This window comes from Notolabrus celidotus, chromosome 10 (assembly GCF_009762535.1).
Source record: "Notolabrus celidotus isolate fNotCel1 chromosome 10, fNotCel1.pri, whole genome shotgun sequence".
In the NCBI taxonomy this organism is placed as follows: Eukaryota; Metazoa; Chordata; class Actinopteri; order Labriformes; family Labridae; genus Notolabrus; species Notolabrus celidotus.
Genome location: NC_048281.1, coordinates 23563861 through 23586023, shown reverse-complemented (window position 1 = coordinate 23586023; position 22163 = coordinate 23563861). Strand labels below are relative to the sequence as shown.

Below are 22163 nucleotides of genomic sequence, written 5' to 3'. Positions count from 1 at the left end.
GTGCTACATTAAAATCCTCTAGATATCACTCCTCAAGTTTTTCCACACAAGACTGAAAGCCAAAGACGCACTCATTCTTCAGCATTTGAATTGTGAAATTGAAGGCAGTGATGAAAGGAATAAACAGGATCTTAATATAATTAATTTTCTTTAGTGTGTGTGTGTGTGTGTGTGTGTGTGTGTGTGTGTGTGTGTGTGTGTGTGTGTGTGTGTGTGTGTGTGTGTGTGTGTGAGAGGTGATGTGATGATGTTTACAGCAGGGTAGTGGAAACTTTTGGGGAGGTCATGTGACCAGCTTTGTCCTCTCTTATTATCAGGCAGGAATGTACATGTTAATCCCTTTATCCTCAAAAAACAGGAGAGAGGGAAAGAGAGAGAGGGAGTGAGCGAGACCAGGAGACAGGCTGAGGATGCGAGAGAAGGAGAGAAAGACAGGGTCAGAGCTAAATCCTCTCAGTATTCCTGTGGTTCTAGGAATCGGAGCAACAGGAAGAAAAGGATTGAGACAAACGGACAAACTAAGAGGGATAGAACGTGAGAAGACATGAGAGAGAAGGGATGTGACAGAAACATGGTTTTCTTTCTGCTTTATGACAAGTAACAGGGCAAAAACATTACTAATGTACGAGTGTTGGACAAGAAGACCTTACACACCAGATGATGAGTGCATGTGTGTCGGGCTGACATGGGAAATGTGATAGTGCCATCCATCAGCTGTTATAGACTCCAATCATACTCTTAAAAAGCAACTCCAGGTCAGTTTGTGCTTCAGTGACTTGCGTTTATGTGTCAGTGTGCACATGAGCAGTGATCCTGCACAGTGTATACTCTTACATCGTTTGCAGATGTAGAAAAAAAGCATCATCAAGCTTTTAGCTCACACTGTCGTTGTAGACAGAGTGATCACAGTGACCTGCTGAGAGTGTAACTGGGATCAGTGATAAAGAATGAAAAAATAAAAGAGCGATCCATCATCTTCAAGCCCTTTGGTTTACAGGAGAGGAAGAGTCTGTGCTGCGACTGAATCAGCAGACAGAGACGGGAAACATCAGAGGATGAGTGTTCTTAATTATGCAACATGCTTGGAAACTGACCTGCTGAGGAAGCCTGGGAAGGACAGGCGGACGGGGTATCCATAACGGATCACGCGCACCATCTCCAGCACTCCGATGTATTGCAGCTGGGTGGACACATGGAAGCTGTCAAAGCTGTCTGGTTGACCGCTGGCATTGGGGCGCACACACTCCACAAAGTGAGGTGTGCAGGCCTGCAGCTTACTGATCAGCTCTGACAGTGAGTTCTGTGGAAGACGGGGAAAGAACAAAGAAGATGATATTTATTAGTGTTTGCGTTGCTGTACAGTCAGCACTGAAGAAAGGAAGGAAGAGCTCTCTGTCTTCTTCCTTTGATGTCGTAACCTGTTTTTTCAGGCCACAGTGATTAGAGTGAGATCACGTTGTTTTTTTTTCAGAAAAGAAGTGGTCTGATTTTTTAGGGGTGTGTTTTTGCCTCTGGAGGAAACAACAGCACAAAGAGTTCTTTGCTCTTTGGGTGTGTGAGTTTGAGGCAGCTTTTCTTCCAAGCTCGGAATCCATTGATGCTTCATCCAAGGCCATGCAGACACACACATCAAACCTCACATCCAGATGCACGTAAACACTTACATCTGCTTCTTCACCACTCCTTGAACTGACGTCAGTTTTCTCTCTACATACCTCCGGTCACAATACTTACCATCTCATCCCTCTTCTATGAGCGTCACTGGCAGATTTCACACACACAAATGAGTACGCAGGGCACACAGTGGTTGTTGTTCATTGTTCATTCATTCATGTGGAGGGCTTCATGCTTGGCTTGGTACGGCATCATTCTTCGGCCCACTCTCTCCTTCTCTGCTGATCCCTCAGGGACCCATCGACCGCAAACCCACAACTCTGATTGTGCAACACACTGGATTCATTCAGACCAAAGGTGCTGCTTCTCTGGGCGATATTTCAGCCTCCTTGCGTCACAAGCCGACACTGAACCGCTTTCCTCTAACTGAATATTAAATGTTGCTTTATATAGTTATGAAATCACAGAACTCTGCTCTGAATAGCTCTTAGGTCAAAATTGCTGCAAAGGCTAACTTTTGTGCACAAGTGTTGATAATTTGAAACTTTGAAAGGTCTACGAAAAGGGAAAACGATGATCCAATAAAAACATGATCACAAAGTTTATCAATGAACACATGTATTCAAAGTATGATGCAGAGCTCAGTTGTTTATTCAGTTTTTACTGATGTAAACATGTAACGGCTGAATTCCAACAGATCTTTGTCTTGTCCATCTCTGATCCGTCATGGCATCGGATCTGATTCTATTCTGGTCAATGTTTTAACTTCCACTGGATCCACTCTGTTGAGTTCCAGCTGTGTCTCTGCTCCCGCACGCCGGAGCCCTCCGGATCAGATACTGAAGACTTCTATTTTGCTGGATGCCGCATGCCGGAGCACAACGCATAGATCTCAACAGAGCAGATCGAGCGGGACAGGAATTCAGACACCAAAACTGGATCTAGCGATGACTCCATATGTTTTATTCTGAAAATTAAGACATCCGGTTCATTTTCAGAATAAAACACATTGTATTATTGCTAGACTGTATTTCACCTAACTACAACAACAAACCGTCATAATGAGCGGAGCCAGGCCTGGAGTCAACAGGTCAGAGATTTTCAGAGGCCAATAAAGACATCATGGATGAGGAGAGGAGTTGGATGACCTTGGTCACATGACTCTAGCTGTTTGGTGGTCCTGCACCATGCTCCATTCTGAAAACCCAACTGGTGGGTGTTCATAGAGGAGAGAGCACAGAGCCAGACCGCAGCAGATCGAAGACTGACCAGATACAGATCTGGTGGAAATCCAATGTAAGGATTGGGTACCATCTTTGGTAAATGGTACAGTCTATTTTGAAAACCACTTTTTCAGCACATGACTCCAGTAGCTTAAGCTGCACAAGCATGCATTAAGCCACAGGTAGTGTTACCTATGGACTGGATTACATTACTTGAATCAATGCCAACCTGATCATAATGTTAGTTTAGACAGTCCACAGAGTTACAAAACATCAGCTGCTCTTAACGCTAGCCCTGATGAGCTGACAGCTCAGCTGAACATTTACGCATCCAAATGGCAAATAGCAAAATGGGCTTTCTATTCAAACTGCTTTAGACTGCCTAATCTAGCTACTTCCCCTGCAAACCGCTTTTGCAAGTCGCCTCCACCCCAGCACCTCCTTTCTGCTGTGTCTGATTTTACCAGTGTGATATGAGGGGGTTAGGTGGGTCTTTGCTGCCGCTGCTCTCCCTGCCTTGGCTTTTCCTGTTTGCACATGAAAGAGAGGATAGTGTGCTCTCCCTACCTCAGGCTTTGCTAATTGCGCCAAATATAACTTATTGCATATGAATTATTTATTGTTTGTAGAGGGTGATCCTGCCTGAACAGATACAGATATTTACACTTCTGAATGATATAGTCAAACCTGCAGTGCTTCCTATTCTGCTTCAGGAGCACGGGAGGAAAAACCAAGCAGGGGAAATGCAAACGTAAGAAACTTGCATCAGATTCAGACCCTTTTGCTGTGCAGCGTAAATGATGGCAAATTGCCCATAATTACCTTAAACGGAAAAAGAACCAAGTACACATACTTTGACTCAGAGACCCTCTTCTGGATGAGACCTATTTTGCAGCTACTACACATGTGCGGTAAGTGGAGGGAAAAAGGTTCTTACTCTCAGCTGGACTGCCGTTGTGATTGGCCCACAGCGCTCTAACCTTTGCAGGAAGGAGCTTGAGCCTTTCTTTTTCAAGATCTGAAAACAGAGATATGACAAAGAGTTGATATGAGATACCTGAGCAAATATGGATTCATAAAAACATCATACTACATGACACTGAGCCGGTGTGGCTTTCACTTGAGACACTTGAAAATCTGTTAGTCTCTGATGCCGTGTAAGGTGATTGCAGTGCACACTAAACAGTCCCATTAGACCACTTTTCTGTCAGTACCAATTATTCTGTTTCATATACTTTACGGTTGAACTCGACCCGTGGCATTTATTGTCGTATTTATTGTCCCATGCTCAGTGTGGTACTGCAATAACACCTAATGTTACCGTAAAAGGCTGCTGGGACACATCAGGGAGGTGAAAGGGGTCTTATGTAAGCCTGCTTTCTAGATGGCTAATGAGCCACAGAGACACCAGGCAGAAACCTTGAGGTTACACAACTAGCGAGTGTTTTCGCTCACACATGTGCGTTGGTACAATATGCTTTCAAAACATCAGATTTAATACAAAATGAAGACATCAGGATGGGGACAGACTTGAAAATATGCCTTGGTTTATTGGAGCAGTTTTTTCTGGTGTTTGATGACTGCATGTGCACGCTCCTAGAGTTTTTTCCAGGGGTTTATACATAGAGATAAAGAGAAGAATGCATCTTAATGGGGACATTTCAATAGAAATAACAAAATCTTTATTGGCAGGGACAAAATATGGTCATGTGTGGTGCACGTGTTGTTTGTGCTCTGTGAACAGTGTTTTGGACTGTACCTTGGTAAGGTCATGGTACCTCCGGGGCTGTTGGGAGACGGTGTTGGCAGTGACAAGGGAGGCTGATGGCATCCTGTGGAGCAACAGAGCGGCTTTAGGCCCTCTCAGACCAGCACGGCCCTGGGCAGCTGGCACCAGAGAACCAGTCTGAGTCAGCTTGGACTGGAAGAGCTGCTGCAGTAACACGCTCTCGCTGGCTGCAGGGCACAAAGCACATACACAGAGAAGGAGAAAGTGTGGGTAAGAAAAAATAAAAGAGAGTGAAAAGAAGCAACATCATTGGTGGAAATAAGGGGGTGGTGGTATGGACAGATAGAGGGAAAGAAAGGAGGAGAAGAGGAGTGAATAGAATGAAAACAAGGAAGGAGAGAAGCGTCAGAGAAGGAGCGAGGGTGGGTAAAGGGGGAGGGCATGAAGTCAGGCTTCATGTAAACAATCGGTCTGGCAACAAGAGGGGGTGGACCATGCCACTCCACAACACGTGGAGCGGACCACAACAACAATGAGCTCATTCAGAAAGCCAAACAACATGTGTGTGAACGTGGGCGTGTGGCTCTCATCTACAATGCTGAGAGAAAGAGAGAGGGTGAGAGAGACACAGAAAGAGAACGAGAGGATGATGGCAGGTAGGCGTACTAAGCAAAGGAAAACAAACATGAGACCAAGACTTGTTTAAGGACTTAATTACATATGGCTCCAGGAGTAATTGTCTTTTCATTTAAAGCAATCACTGCCACCACCTGAACACATAGATCTACATGGATCACTCTACCCCTCTAACAGCTTTCAGGCTTAAACTACAATTCAGGAGGGGATGAAACCCATAAGTGGAAACCAAGTATGTTTGTCAGTGTGTGTGCAGACGAATGGCAGTGACACATCGACTCGGGCAGACGCAGGGACAACAGCCAAGTGTGAGTGAAGGGCTAGCCTTTAGAAGATTAACCTCATCATGGGAATTATAGCAATTAGGCTGCTGGACGTTATGCTAGCCTGGCAGTCACACAACGGCGGCCCTGTGCGCAGCTAACCACAACACCCCACATCTGGCACCTTCTATAGACAATATACACACAGACGGGGCTGTCTGCTGCATATGTGATGAAACACACACGCACACACGTACAAACACTGCCACACTTAGACAAAGAGCGGTTCTGTGTGCTGTTGGTTTAGACAAGAGTGCATCTTTGTGATAAAGTGTGCTCTGACGCCACAATGTGCTCCGAGGCTTGCTTTTCATTGGGTACTTACACTTCATCGTAAACAAGAGGTTCTGAGGAAGGGAGTCCTTGTTTCTTGTGAGGGATCCGGTGAAGTCATATGAAATCTGGTGAAACATAAATCATATGTGGACAATCACTTAACATGTTTTTTTTCAGGATACATAAAAAAGTCATGAATTAACCACCAAATTCTTTGTGTAAGCATCAACTGGGGTCCTTTGGATACAGAAATAAGACACAACAAGGATTGATCTAACACAGAAGTGTCAACATCTTTTTTTCTATTTTCCCCAACACAATGTTTGCTATGTCAAAATTCATAGATCTATTAGTATGTTTTTCATCAGTGGCAGCCTGTTTACTTTACCTAAATACATACCTCTTTAATCACTGGTTAGTTTATGCTTAGCTCACTCTACAGAGGAGGTTGCTATTGTAGAGAAAAGTGAATATTTGTAACCAGTGGTGGACTGTAACAAAGTAAATTTACTTGAGTTCTGAACTTAAGTACAGTTTTTGAGTATCTGTACTTTACTTGAGAATTATTTTTTTAGGGAACTTATTACTTTTACTCCACTACATTCACCAATTATTTTACTTTTTACTCCACTACATTTCTATCAAATGCTCTAGTTACTCACTACTTTTGCTTTGAAGTCAGCTCATGAATTTCCTTCTCTTTTCTGAAATCTGATCCCACGGTTGAACGTGGAGCAAACACAGAACAACTTTCACTCAGATCAGGCAGTTCATATAGAGGTGGTAATGGTGGCTATTATTCTCCACCTGAGAATCCATGTTCATAGCTTCAGCCCTTGTTAGAGGTTTTTGAAATGAAGAATTATACGCATCGTTTGAAATGTTGTCCCTGTTTTCCACTCTGCCCAAACATACAAACATTCACTGTCCAACCTGAGAAAGTGTGTTGAGCTACGTAACATTTGTTTCATTCCAGATGAACATTTCAAACTAAGTTGTCTGTGCTTGGAGTAACTTAGTTTCTGTTTTTATTCCATGGTATAGTTTTTAGAGATTTCAAGTATTTCTTTCTAAATAAACATAATTTAACAGAATGTACTCCTATGTATTCTTCACTACACTGATATATTGTGAAAACACAACATTTTGATATCTTTTAAGAAGAACTTTGAATACTTAAGTATTTTTAAAAGCAAGTACTTCACTACTTTAACTCAAGTAATAATCTGACTGAACAACTTTCACTTATATTGGAGTAATATTTGACATGGAGGATCTATACTTTGACTTCAGTAATGAAGCTTTTATACTTTGTCCACCACTGTTTGTTTGTAACCTTACCATGACATCACTCTTATCTTTTGCGACCTGCATACACATACAATAGTGTGACTTGGGAGGTGCTTGTTTAGTTGAACAAACGATTAACCATCCTTGCTAGTCGACACCAGATTTAATAGTCGTTTAATTTTTCTCATAGTATGCCTGAAGTCGCATCTTATATAGGTTTTAAGCTGTAGCACAGCCCACTAGCAGGTGCTGTAGCTCCCATTACTGGCAAATGCTAAAATTCTGGCATCTTGAAGCACTGTACGGTTTGGCAGAGTTTGATGTAGAAAATGGAGATAAAGTTGTGTCTGGTTAACTTGACAGCCTACAATGCATAGGAGTTAAGATTTCGCTTAAGCGGGGTGCCATTGGCCTAGAAGTCTGGGCGTGCGCCCTATGTGCAGAGGCTGTAGTCCTTGTTGCTGTGGTCGCAGGTTTGGCTCCCGGCCTTGATTATTTGCTGTATGTCTTCCCCCACTCTCTGCTCCTTGCGTTGTTTTATCCATTAAGGCCAAAATACCCCCAAAATACAACTTAAAAAAAATTACAATTTGCTTAAATGACTAAAACATAAGTTGCCTAAGAGCATTCTTAAAAGTAACCTAGGGGGGCGCTGGTAGCCTAGTGGTCTAAGCGCCCCACATACAGAGGTTATAGTCCTCACCGCAGAGGCCGCCAGTTAGACTCCCGACCACAACCATTCGCTGCATGTCTTCCCCCGCTCTCTACTGCCCACATTTCCCGTCTCTCTTCAGCTGTCCTATCAATAAAGGCAAAAATGCCCTTTTGGTCTGTTGAGCAATTAGCTTTGTTATAATGGGTTTGAGTTTGTGAAAGAGCTAATTTTATGTTAAAGTTGATGATCGAAACATGTTTGTGCTCTGATTTTAGATTCTAGTAGTAGAAAATAAAGAGTCTCAGCTTCATAATTTCTGCTTAATAGCTATTACAAAGCTACAGTATGTCAACTGAAATCTTTGAACATGGTTACATCACTGTTAAAGCTTTATGGTTTTTAGTACTCTTTCCTGTAAACTGGTTTGCATTAAGTGGACCAGATGCAAACTGTATTTCTTCGTTAAGTCGGCAACTTCCTGTCCGGTGACAACAAATATATAGAAAGCAAAACATGACTCTGTTGATATGCAAAAATATTATTGAGAAGCTGTAAACACTTTTGCTTTTACATGTTCCTGCGTCCTTGATGCAGTGCAGTTGAGGGTTTACAGGCAAATGAGATGGTCGGAACAAAAAGTTGCTTTGTCAACTGTCACATTTGGGTGCAGTAAACATAATGAAGGACAGAGCTAAGCTTTTAAAGTTGATGCAGTATAAGGTGTCAAGGTTAAATGAAAATACAGCTTTGTCATTATTCCTACAGTTGTGAGAGTTTGGAAAGAGAACCTATTTTAATTGACTGTGAGAGGAAATAAGACACTAACAGAATCCAGGATGTTTCTACTTTCATTAAAGCTAGCGTTGGTAGTCTCGGAAAACCAGCATGAATTTGAATGTAGCTTTTCCTCATGACTCCGTCTAACCCCTCCCCTCCTCCCTCAGAGCTCCTCCAAAATGACGCCCCCCCCCCCCCCCGCTCACATGCACGAGCGCCGCTGATTCTCGACCATATGATGGTGACTGATTCAAAACAGGTCCTCACCAAAACATTCTCGTAGTGAAAGTTAAAAACACAAACAAACATGGCTGCTGTTAGTACTCACTACTATCATGGTAGCATTATCCAGTTGTACCGGTGACACAATATCAGGAGAAAAGTTATAACACATATAATACTGTGACAGCTCTACTGTTTGTTAAACGTGTTCAGTGTAGATGTTCTTAATTCCTACAGTGTTGACAGTCAGTGAAGGCATCAGGAGAGGTGTAGAGTGTGTGAGCGGGAGAGAGGAGAGACAAGAGGAGAAGTTCTTCATTCATTCAAACATTGATTGTTGCTTTGTTGGTTGGCGTGATCACGTCCGACAGTGACCGGTTATTAAAGATCAACGTGTTCACCAATCAGCTCGTCATCACTACAGCGTCCGGACGGACGCTACAATAAATATATATTTTCTGTAGGACTTACTGAACGTCATTAATTATTCTGCTTGTTGGTGAGAGCGTTTTAGACTCTTATCCGGACTACAGTCCTGAGCAAAGCACCTCATCAGGTCAGAGGGGACAGGCCCGAGGACGAGTGAGAGGGGCAGTAAATAGAGTCAGGGGAAGTAGAGGCAGGAGACGGGGACTCGGAGGAGTGCACGCCGGGGAAATGTACGCGCAGGAGGAGGGCAGAACGGCTGGACGGGATTTGATTGGTTTAAAATTTGGGGAGCCAAAAAACGGTGATGGTTGGTGTTTTCCCAGGTTTACTCCGGCTGTAGATAGCAGTTTTTTTTCACTCTTTTTTAGGAACACATTATGTATTGATTGCCATCAGGACATAAAGATCATTTTATCCAGTATGATTACAAACCCCAGCTTTAACACAGTTGCAATGACAGTTTGTAACAGGATTCAAATTATAAGGTCCTGTCCTGCTGCCTCTGTGTGTGTGTGTATATATCTTTCTGAAAAACAGACAGACCTGTCCAGCATAGTGGCTAACAGTGAAAGCTGGACCCTGGTCTTTGGGTGGGGGGTTTCCATTGCCATCTTTAGTTGTGAAAGAGAGGCCGGGAGTGGGATTTGAGTCCAGCTGGGTAGACAGCCTCTTGTACAGAGTCTGCTCTGCTGGCCTGAGACTCTGGCTCTCCTCATCTAACACACACAGCAGTCCCTGAGGCTTCTGGAGGGAGAAAGAACACAATGTTTTGGGACATTATGGATGGAGATAATAGAGAAATGCAGGGAAGTGGGGCGAAAGGGTAATAATAACTGTTATTCCTTACAGTAATGTCAGTCTAAACCAGATGTGTATAGTACCTGAAGAAAGAAGTCCAAAACAGCTGACTGGCTGTTGTGGGAGCGTGGAGTCTCCATGGCGATGCCCTCCTGTAGACATTCAGCTTGCTCCTGCTGGAATAGCACCTCAGAGACGTACTGCCTCAGCCGCTCGTTGGTCATGTTCACGCAGAGCTGGAATGCACACACAAATCACATACATCAACCTGAAGCACACACCTCGGCACGCTCATTATGAGGCTTCTCCTCAGAGGTTAAGTGATATGTGTCTGTTTTTTAAAAAAATAAACAAACACTCCTGCAGTGGGCACTAACAGTGAAGTCAATTGGACAGGAATGAGCTGACAGCTCTGAAAACATCTGACCCTGAAACTATGAGAGCAGTTAATAGAGACACCTCATGCATGATACATAGTAATGCATGTCCCCATGTAGGCCCTTTTTAGAACATGGACAAAGTGCTCCTGCTGGGACGCATGAACTCTCCCTAACCCAGCAGTTGACCAATCACAGCACAGGAGAAAGACAGTAAAAATGGATTTGCTTGTCTCTCTGTATGTGTATGTGTGTGCGTGCATGCATGCATGCGTGTGTGTGTAGCTCTGGGGGGGAAGCCTCAAGTGTGGCTTGTCACATTGATGTAATGAGCAAAAACGTAGAATATGAGGTGGAACAACACAGGACATCGGAGTGTAACAGCAAGGCCTGTTTAAACTTTTCCTGAACCCGAATGTGTCACAAAGCTGAACAAAAAGTCTTACAGTGCTCTAGTCGAGGAATGAACCTGTCACACTTGTGCTTGTGAGGGATGGCCCTGTTTTCAACTCCGGATTTGATTTTGATGCCTTCTTCTTTGTACTCCTGAGTTCATGTACGGCGTCTTACATAAAAGCTGTCGTATTCAGTGCTCAAATACAGCCTTGCTACTCTTAGCAGTGTGATTACTGACTTTGATGAATGTAGGAAAACAGAAAGTATAGAGAAAGTCACCTTAAGAATATATCAAGGATAAAAGGACTTATGTCTCAGCAGGAAACAGAAAAACTCGTCCATGCATTTATCTTTAGCAGACTAGACTACTGTAACGGGGTCTTTACAGGACTCCCTAAAAAGTCCATCAGACGGCTGCAGTCCTAATAAGGACCAAAAAAGTTGATCCCATCACTCCAGTTCTTAGATCCCTACACTGGCTTCCTCTCTGTCAGAGAATAGACTTTAAAATCCTGCTGATGGTTTATAAAGCACTGAATGGTTTAGGCCCAAAGTATTACACAGTGGTTTAATGAAATGTCTCTGTGCTTGGATCTGGAAAAGATAACATACACACTTAAGGACAAACAAGAATTATTTGATGGTATCTGGGGCCTATTTATTAATTTTCTTCAGGATAAGGATTTGTCGCACATCTTGAACAAGGCTGGGAAGGAGTTGGCAATGTCTGTAATATTGGTCGTTTTTGCAGAAATTGTTTTCGGACAGAATATTAGTGATAAATAAATAATAATGTTGTAACATTTTGTAATTAAGTTTTTTTCTGCTTGTTTGTTTGTTTGTTTTTTTCCTTGTATTATTATATATATTTCCCCTTTATTTTATAGATGTGTATATATGTGCATATGTATGTATATATATTTGATTTTTTTTTTTTTTACTTACAATCTCTTTAATTGTACTTGTGTGTCTTTGAAAATTACTAAAAAAACTCAATAAACATATTGTTAAAAAAAAGAAAGTATAGAGAGCAAAAGCAGGCAGAGCGCAAAACTCCATAATGACATCCCGGCTCCCACCAGTTGTAATCTGATGACGATCTCTGAAAACTGAATGGTATCCAAGTGCATCTGTTTGATGCTGTGTCATGTAAGCCAATTAGAGTTTAGATTTCCAAGCTTCCTGTAATGTATCAGTAATTATCAATTTGACATCCATTCAAAAGCAAACATTTTAAAGTTATTTTATTTCCCCTTTGAGGACAAACTAATAAAGCTTGAATTTTTACTTATTTCTACAAACTTAGACCCATCAATTGCAAGTAAAAATCAGTTTGTTTATTTATAAATATATATATTTCCTGTTGTAATATCTTTTATTTTAACTATTGTTCAGTGTATTTAAGTTCCTGAAAATCACTTTACAAAATGAATGTATCTTTATCTTTATTATTGTTATTGTTATTATTATTATTATTATTATTATCATTATTATTATTATTATTATTATTATCATTATTGCTATTATCATACTACTGGACTAAGCCAAAGTGAAGCCTCGGTGTAACTACCTATCTGCAGTGAAACTGAGACTCACCTTAAACAAATAAACAGGCCCTGCTCTGGGAAATATAGCCAACTAATTTATGACTGTTTAATGTGCAGAAATACTTGGAGGGGATATTTTGATCTGTACACACAGTTGCCTCTGAAGTTGCTAATAAAGGTGCATTTCTACCAAGAGTTCTGGGGTCTTTTAGCCCCCAGAACTACTTTCCCCAGAACTAAAAGGTTCCTATGCCCCCCATTGTTGTCTGCGTTTCGACCACGGGCTGAAGTCCCGGGTGGATTGTGCAAATCAGGCCAGTGACATATGGAGAAAAAAAAAAAATTAAATAATATTTTGAAATCTTACTAAAAAATAAACTAGGATTTCCAGGAAACTCCCTGTGTTTCAACAACTGTGTTAACTCCACAAACACCGTTACGTTCAACCGAAAGTCCCAGGACCTTTGAAAAGTACTACCCCACAAGCAGGGGCTAAATTTAGACCCTGGTTCCTCCAGTTGAAATGCACATAGTTCAGGGGTAAAGTCCCTAGTTCCGGGCTAAAGTTCCAGCGGTCGAACAACGCCTTAAGACTGTAAACAATACAGCACACAGGAAAAGAAGCCTTGGCTGGTGGATGTTTATTGCTAATTGGTGGCTACACTGAAATACCTAAAAGTTGGCTACCATTCGTAGAGGCATGTATCCTCATCAAACCATAGCCAATGGGTTCAGATATTGGCTGTGGGGTGACCAGTGATCATACTTACAAGATTAATCCACTTACAGAAAGGCTTCCTGTTCAATGTTCACATATAAACAACAGATTTGCTTTTCCTCTATGGAGCCTGTCATGCGATTGTATCAGAACAGCACTGTGACCCATATATCTTCTGTCAGCCTGCAGATATCTGATCTGAGGTGTGTCGCTCTGTCTTGGCTGCAGTCTTGTTTTTCTTCCCTAAGTGTTTGTCTGTTCATCGTCTTCAAGCCAGTGGAGTACATTAAAGGCTTAGTCCCAGCAGGTGGTTGATTGAGTTAGCTCATTAGCAAAGTGCTGAGCAGGTACAACACACCCCTGACAAACACAGCTCTAATTAACAAGCGCTAATGACCCCGATCACGCAGTGCATGTGAGGTGTGCCTGTGAATGTGTCTGCATGTACGTAATCATGTGTGTACAAACATATCACGGGTGTGAAGGGGTTGTGTGTGCCACTGATGTGCCACAAAGCTACTAAAGCATCAGCATGTTTGCTTATTCAGAGCTTGCATCCTTGCTTCCTTGATTCTGCGGGTGGTGTGTATGTGTGTTATTTACACAGGTTGGTATTAATAGAAAGCTCAGCAGCAACAATGGAGGAGATGTCAGATGGAAAGAGACAATGTCGACGCCTGCAAGACATAGAAAGTCTTGGTTCTTGTTTTCTAGGCTTCCTCCCCGCTCTTCACACCTCACACTTGTTTTTGCCTTCTTTGTGACCTGAAGTGAAGAGGTCACACAATCCTTCGCTTCCACTTGGATTAGAGAACATCCAGAGGAAGAGAATTGCCAGTGACATCTTAGCACACCCACTCACACACACACACACACACACACACACACACACACACACACACAAACACACGCGTACACACACAAACACACGCGTACACTCATAAACTAAAGTCTGACACTTACAAGAAAGCAAAGACAAACACACATTGGCCTTAATAAAAGCTACGAGGAGATTGGGAGCTCCACAGGGAGGGAACGTAAGCTCTGTGTAGCAGGAATAAGTGCTTAGCCTCTTGAGCACTATGAATTACACCCTGAGACAACTCACAGACACACACATGCGCACGCAAAGACACACACAAACATGGTAGTAAACAACCCTGTCTGCGTGATCCCTGCTGGTACTACAATGGAGTAGTCTATTAAGAGTGCATGCTTGATGAGCACATGACAGATTTACAGCCAATAACAGGTGAGCACTATAAAGCGCCACATGCTGTAGTCTGTACACTGTGCAGTGTAATAAAGACATACTGACAATGCGACGATAACCAAGCATTACAGACACGCTGATCTGTTGGTGCCTAAAAAACAATTACACAGCAGAAGATAGAAAGAATGACTATACACTGATCCAAAAATGTTCCAACATGTCATTTAGTTTACTGCCATTTCAGTGCCAGCCATTGCATTGTGTTATGAAGACGATTAAACACTGTTTATTGGTTGTTTGATATTGGATTTTTAAAACTTCTATTGATGTGCTTCTTGTCAGGCTCCAAGTGTTACTGAGCGCTATTACATACTTGCTATTGGCATCTTAAAGTAATGTGCACAGAGTGAAATCTTGAAACAAATGTTGGCTATTGAAAATGTGCTGGTAATGAGTCTTTGTTGTGGGCCCAAGAATTAAAATTAAATCATCCTGTAACCCTTAAAATCTCAGATGACTCATTTATGCGAGAATGAGGTTCACACATAAAAAAACACACACACACACACACACACACACACACACACAGACACAGACACACACACACACACACACACACACACACTCACACACGCACTGGTTTGAAACTCGCTTTGACTTCTCCCACACAGGCAGTCATTGTGTCAGTTCATTTGAGGACAGCTGAGAGTCACGCCACAGTCAGCCGCAGACCTCACCTCGTTCATTACAATTACAGACGAAAATATCTACGCCAAAATAGAAAACAGCCCCCGAATATTTGAGTGATTAGATTATGATCCGTTTGAAACTACAAGACAGCAAAGTATTCAGAGCGATTTCGCCAGGAGAAGACAGCCTTTTGAGCTAATAATGATCATTAGGGGATGTCTTAAATGTATTTGGTGGGTGAATCAGCTGAAAGGGAAGTAGAAACAGCTTTTTTGTGTTCCTTTGCTTGTGGGGGAAAGGTTGATGGAAATCTAATCAATATAAATCATGTCCCACCTGCTCAAAGCCATTCCTCTGAAAATCTTCAAACCCAAAGATGTCCAAGATCCCAATTTCCAAGGCGGGATCTCTGAAAGGAATAAACAGATTAAGAGTTTATTTTTGATGTGACTTTTACTTCATGATCAACGTGAGGTTGTTTCTGCTTGCTTGTGTCTTACCATCATCAGTGTGTGTGTATTTGTGTGTTTAAGAGTGTGTGAAAGAGCAAAAGCACATTTGAAAGGGGGGTGTGCCATGTGTAAGTAGGGTTGTTGACAAATTTATTACATTCTGTGGTTGGTGTGTAAACAAGGCAAAGCACAAACACATTCCAAGAGATGGAATGCGGGTTATCTATGTGATAAGACTTCGCAACATCAACAACACCAAGGATCCCGTGGCCTCCACCTAGACGTGAATGTGAATGTGAGTGTGTGTGTGTGTGTGTGTGTGTGTGTGTGTGGTTAAACTTTTGTGCACAAGACCTTCACATGAACTATTGATGTGTCCTCTGTCTCGGCCCTGTTGTTCAGCATGTTCTTGTTCAGTATGCGTGCCCAGCTGTGAATGTCATGTGATGTAAAATATTACAAACCTCAAACTGTAAACTCTGTGTCATGTTACAATAGCAGTGTTGTCACTGAGGCCTTGAAACAGTGACTGCTCCTGTGTGCTGACAGATATACTTCGCTGGAGGTGTTTGTGGTAACGCTTGTCAACGCCCTGTACTTCCAAAGAAATCTCAATAGCGGTTTTACATTGAATAAGCCTAGAGGCATGCACACACGTGCACAAAGACACACACAAACACACAGCTATACCCAATGCTGTCGTCTTGTCCCTGTAGGTAGTCGTTCATGCTGTTGACCAGATAGCTGAAGAGGCGTCCATAGATGGCCTTGGCAAGGTGGTCTCTGTATTGCTCTGACATCTCCACTGTGTGGCGCCGAGTGATCACATCACCTGACACAATAAGGAGATAGTAACGTTAATAAATGTCCCAATGTTTCTTTCTAATCTCAACAAATAACATCCATACATTTTAAGCTTTTCTTAAAGAAAATGTTTCTAAACATAATTCAAATATTCATTATTTTTGATGAAGGAACACCAATGTTGTTGTTTTTTTGTTTTTTTAAATATCAATATATCAGTAAAATAAATAAGCAATAAATCTTAGTTTGATATTATTATAGGTATTAGCATAAATATGTATTGGCTTATTACAGATTGTATAAAAAGATATATTTGAGGTGTTTTACAAATACTTCAGCAGTATTGCCACTTTATTTTTCAAGTAGAGACCAAGTGAAAGGATAATTGTTTAATTTTCCAATACGAAACATGTGCTTTTGTATGGAATTTGAATACAAGAAGGGGTTCTTTAAACATGTTTCTATGACAGGCCATTATTTTCACATGTTCCTTCAAATTCTTAAATGTTGTTACCTGTATCAGCCTCAAAATTCATAATGATTCTACCAGACAAGTTGATCATTTATATCTTCCTTAATTTAACAGAACAAATTCAGTTTTCTCTGAGACATCATGGTGCACAATAATGGAATGATAAAATAGTTTTGTTAAGAGGAAGTAATCATTAGAATTATTAAAAAGAAACGGTTATCAAACTAAATGTGCGGTGTGTTAGTTAGTTAGTTAGCTTATATTTCTATTTTTTTTTTATTTGTAATATCTGATGTACTTATGATGTTGGATAATTTGGAAACTCATTTTGTTGTATTCTGTTAGGACATGTATTAAAATGTCCTCAAAATGTCTTGTATTATGTTTGTTGATGTGGCTACACTGTCAGAAACTATGTGAACTGTGCGGCGGCCTATCTTGGCCAGGACGCTCTTGAAAAAAATTGTAGTACCTTTTTTTCCCCCTGGTTAAATAAAGGTCAAATTAAAAAAAATATATATATATAACATAGACTGTATAAATAATGGACGTAGTATCCATATGACATCACCCATCTGTTCCTGAGCGCTGTTTTGAAGCCTATTGTCGGAGGCAGCCATATTGGAAATGCTGAACTCAACCAGGCAGAGTGTGACGTAAAGAGGTGGAGTTTGAGCCTCATAGCCAACAGCTATGTGTTCCCGACTGAGAGTCAAGTCAGTCATGTCCTTATTTGGGCAAAAACTTGTAATCTTAATATCTTCTGAACTGTCGCGTTAGAAAAAAATTCACCCCCCTACAGTGTGTGCCGACAGAGAGATTGGCTACGTAGAGCCAAGCAGTTTTTTGAACCAGGCTGTAAACATGTTTATTAATGCTGTAAAGTTCGTCTTTTTTGAATTGGTGTCTATGTGGTTTCCGGTGTTTCTGCAGCCAGCCTCAAGGAAATTCTCGATGAATTGCAGTTTATGACACTTCCGCTTGGGCGTCATAGTTTGAGACCGGAGGAGTATATAAATACTATATCATTCATTTTCCCTGTTTTTATAATTTCAATATACTGTATCATCCGTTATTTGATTGATTAGCTTAGATCCTGTTCTTATTGTTGTTTTTGTGTGCTTTGATTGTAGTTGTGATTCTTAAGAAAGGTGAGGTCTTTTTGTATAAGCCTGGTGGCTTCTTGCCCTCCCCTGACACACCCTTCTTATTTATTTTCTAATCAGATCTTCTGCAATCTTGTATGTGTGCAAATAAACACATAAAAATGTATTCTGCTCACCAACCATTAAGAGGTCTTGATGTCATTTAAAATAATGCTTAAACTTTGATCTTTTAGCCTGATTCCCTTAGCACTGTGCTCAACAGTGCAGCCTGCTGGTGTACTGCTAGTTTAAGATGCAGCACTTTATCAAAAGTCAAGAGTTCAGATTTTTTCCTCTGCATTTTTCTGCCGTTTAGATAAGTCAGTTGATAAATAGTGTGACTAATTGAGTCTATTCCTGTAAATGGAACAGTAAAGGACAATTGATAGAGCTGGCCTTAGAGAGGATACCTTTGAAGTACTGAATGTCAGAGGTGAGGGCGGTACTCAGGTCATTGGAGCACACTTGCAACATTCCAGCAACTGTAAGACAGAGAGAAAGTAAGAGGAACCGTTGGTGTGAATTATGTGACAGGATGAAAAACATCAAAGCAACAGTAGCTGAGAGGAAGTGTCAGAAAGGTAGCACTGATAACATCCCACAACTCCATCTGCTCTTCCGGCTCTGACGATGATATCACGCTGCCAGCACATCAAGCTGAGCTCTGCTGTGGATCATTCCTGTCTGATCGATCTGTGGAGCTGGCAGCAATTAGTCATCAATGGATTTCTGAGCAGAGCCCATAAACAAGCAGCAAAAACAGGTGACAGCAGCCAGAACCCCTTTGCTGACATCACTACTTCTGACATCACATCTCCCCGACAACAACTGACTGCTTCCAGTTCGGGCACTGATGTCATTTGTTTACCAACTTAGCGAGGTGAGGGGTCACAGGAGCGTGTGTAGGGGTTGCATAATGAGGGAGCAAAGCAGAACGAGAGAAAAACACAGACCCCAGTACAGAAGAAAAGTGTGTGTACAGCAGCGTTTTCTCATCGCCATGGTTATGTTGAGGCTGAAGAAAGGGCTCTTAAACAGGTGACTGTCTGGACTTAAGCTAGTGTTGGCAAGCTGCCAAACAGAACTCCACAGGAGGGAGAAAGGGGGAGAGCGATGACGACATGGTAAACACGATGAGTGGGTGTGATGCACCCTTCCTCCTCGTTCCACGATCCACGCACGAGGTGGATATGTGACCCTGGTCATGTGATAGGTGCACTGACCTCTCTCCAGCAGCTGCAGGTCAGAGGGGAAGGCTGTATCGGCATCTGTCAGTGCAGTAAAACGCAGGTCCCCGATATGGAGCACTGCAGATAACAGTGTGAACACTGAGTCAACCTCCTAAAAGAGGGAGAGAGAGAGGGAGGGATTAGATAGATAGATGAACAAAAAATATGAGATACAGGTAGATTTACATAAGATTTAAGAAGGTTTGATGACCCAAAAAAAAAAAAGAAGAAGAGGCCAATGCCTTCAAAATTCCTGACAGAAATTTTAAAATTGAACTGTAAATTTTAAATCTAAAAAAGTAGATAAGCTGAAAAAAGGGGACAAATATCAGAGGAGCTGAAACACTTGTGAGAGCTTACAATGATGTCAGTATTTACATGTATTTTGCTGTGTTCCATTTTCCTGTGAATTAACGGGACCTTAAGGATTTAAAAGAAATGATTTGACACTTAGGAACTGGACATTTATACTGTTGAGCAACCCATTCCAACACCCCACTATTTTAAAAATATGTATTCATTGTATTCATCATTTTTCTTATTATTGTTATCATCATTATTATTATCATTATTATTATTATTATTATTATTATTATTGTTAGTATTATCATTTTTATTATTATTATTAGTCATATTAATAATAATAATAATAAATGATACGCATATTAATCATAATTATTATTATTTATTATTATTATTTTATGTTTGTTTTTGTTGTTATTATTCTTTAGTATTATTATGATTATTGTTGCTTTTATTATTATTGTTATTATTATTTTAGTTATTATTAATTATTTTTATTGTTTTTATTATCATTATTATTATTACTATTTTTACTATTCAAATTTTTTTTATTCTAATTCTTGCTAATCTATTTTATTATTATTATTGTTATTATTATTATTATTATTGTTATTGTCATTATAATTTTTATCATTATTATTATTATTATTATTATTATTATTATTATTATTATTATTATTATTATTATTTCTTTCCCTTATGTATTGACTATATGGTATTTCATGTCAAACATTTTACCTCACTCGTGATGACCTTGTCTGTCTTAAGTTGTCTGAATTGTTTGATATATATTTGTTACAAAACAACAATAAAGTTAAAAAAATAAAATAATCTAGAGTAAATAAGCTGCCCTTTTATATCAGTGGAAAGTCAAATAATCACATTGTTAATCACAAACAATCCCGTGACAGCAAACCAAGCTTCAAATAATTTTAATCTAATTCTAATCATTAGGTAGGGATGAATGGTTTTGGACTGAATGTTACAGAAAATAAAGGAAGGCATTGATGTCAATGTTTTGCAGATTTATGATAATCACGGCCGTTTATACCATTCAGAAAATTAGCAAATTTTTTTTCTCTGACCCCTCAACCTTCCTCCCTTCATTCACACACTTCCCTCCCTCCATGTCCCCCCTCTCCCTTCCTCTCTGCCCTTGACTAGAGGGCGCTTAACAGAATACCCCCTCTCTCCTTCTCTCTCTCTCTCTCTCTCTCTCTCTCTCTCTCTCTCTCTCCCTCCCTCCCTCCCTCCCTCCCTCCCTCCCTCTCTCTCTCACACACAGCTCTGATTCTCTAAGAGGGGGATGTTTGAGTTTACATGTGTGCTTGTGTGTGAATATATATATATGCGCGTGCACTCTCTCAAGGCAGGACACTGAAGCTGATATCTGGGAGATAAACATGTGCATTAGTCTCTGTCTGACACTCTATACACAGACAGACTCCCCCCACTCTTAGGAGAAGGAGAAGAATGGGAGCTGGTGAAAGAAAAAGGAGCGCTGGGGAGCGTTAATGACGATTGACCTTTGGGTCTGGACTCGGAGTCGTCCCTTGATTAGACTTAGACAGAAGACCAATGGGTGGTCCATCACTTCCACTGCTACTCCCCCCATTCCCTCCTCAGTCCCTTAGTCGCTCTGTCTTATCCGTCGGACACTACTAACCCTCTGATACTACCACTATCTACCGCTCTCCCTCTGTCCCCTACGCTTTGCTTGCGTGTATTTACTGCTGCTGGATTAAAAGGTGAGATGGTGGTCACTCGCTGCTGACAGATGCTGACTGTGGGTCTAAGAATAGAAGCTGATAATGGGCCGGGGACACGGCTGGTGGTGTTCAGGACAGACTGTACAACGCTATACATAAGAGCTGAGTGCAGGAATCAAAGTCTGGTTCACCCAATGTGGTCATGTTTCATGAAGTCTTAAAAAGGTCATTAAAACCTGATAAGTACCAAATCAGGAAGCTGGAAATATCTGCAAATCTGCATCTGTTGTTTGATTTGTTGTGTTCCTTGCAGCCTGCAGTTTCCCTCGAGTGTAGACTGTAGTCAATTATTTAAGGGAGTGTGTGCCATACTCATCAATTTGTGAAGTTACAACTTACTGTGTCATTATCCAGCAGATTATTTAGATTATTGACTCATAAAATAACTATTACTTATGTTCTGCATAAGGTAAGATCGTCAAAGAGAGGGGAAAGTTTCTCATGTGGCTGTTTTGCACTTCAGAGGACTCCTTTTTGTGCCTGCTTCATCAGTAAGATCCAGGGTGTGACTCCAGGGAGCTAAACTCTCAGGTGCATCCTATCAATAACCCCATAAGTAGTGATTTCAGGTTCTCTAACATCAACACTTTGAATGCGCCCTGCTGTCAACAACCTTTGAATAAAAGGGCTGAGCAGGAGTCAATCAATACCTGCTTGTTGAAGCCCAGGGCTCGCAGGGCTTGTTTGACTGCTGCGAGGCGCTCCCTGCTTTGGGTAGAAGCTGTAGCTACTGGAGCTTTCTCCCCTGGAAGTCCTCCGCCAAGATACCTGGAGTAGAGACAGAAAGATGGGGCAATGTGAAACACTAGATTAAAAAAATCTATAAAAACAGTGGAAGAGTTGAGTGAAGTGATAGGTTCAAAACATCTGCCCGTGTGTTCAGCAGGAATTTATGTGCTTATCTTTGGAACATTACAACCTAAAAGGAAAATATTCTGAAGTAGCTGTGTGCAGAATTACATTGTGTGCATGTAACTTAAAGGAGGCAGCGGAAACAAGGATTTGAGTCTGCAGAGCTAGATCAAGCACACTCACGACAAACAGATACAGTGGGTTTGTGTGAGGCCGGGGGTGCT

General features: G+C 41.2%; 1 protein-coding gene across 6 annotated transcripts in view; it reads right to left on the bottom strand.

Annotated features, from left to right (window-relative positions):
• myo16 (myosin XVI) overlaps nucleotides 1-22163 on the bottom strand; it is a 149958-nt gene that overhangs the window by 30957 nt on the left and 96838 nt on the right. For all 6 annotated transcript variants that reach the window (XM_034693375.1, XM_034693379.1, XM_034693376.1 and 3 more), the window contains exons 17-27: nucleotides 21738-21855; nucleotides 19010-19127; nucleotides 18197-18268; nucleotides 16056-16197; nucleotides 15250-15322; nucleotides 10056-10208; nucleotides 9718-9918; nucleotides 5851-5926; nucleotides 4597-4793; nucleotides 3775-3855; nucleotides 1095-1300 (exon numbers count right to left, since the gene is read on the bottom strand). In XM_034693375.1, the coding sequence (XP_034549266.1) occupies nucleotides 1095-1300; nucleotides 3775-3855; nucleotides 4597-4793; nucleotides 5851-5926; nucleotides 9718-9918; nucleotides 10056-10208; nucleotides 15250-15322; nucleotides 16056-16197; nucleotides 18197-18268; nucleotides 19010-19127; nucleotides 21738-21855 (1437 nt within the window). The remainder of the gene's footprint in view (nucleotides 1-1094; nucleotides 1301-3774; nucleotides 3856-4596; nucleotides 4794-5850; nucleotides 5927-9717; nucleotides 9919-10055; nucleotides 10209-15249; nucleotides 15323-16055; nucleotides 16198-18196; nucleotides 18269-19009; nucleotides 19128-21737; nucleotides 21856-22163) is intronic.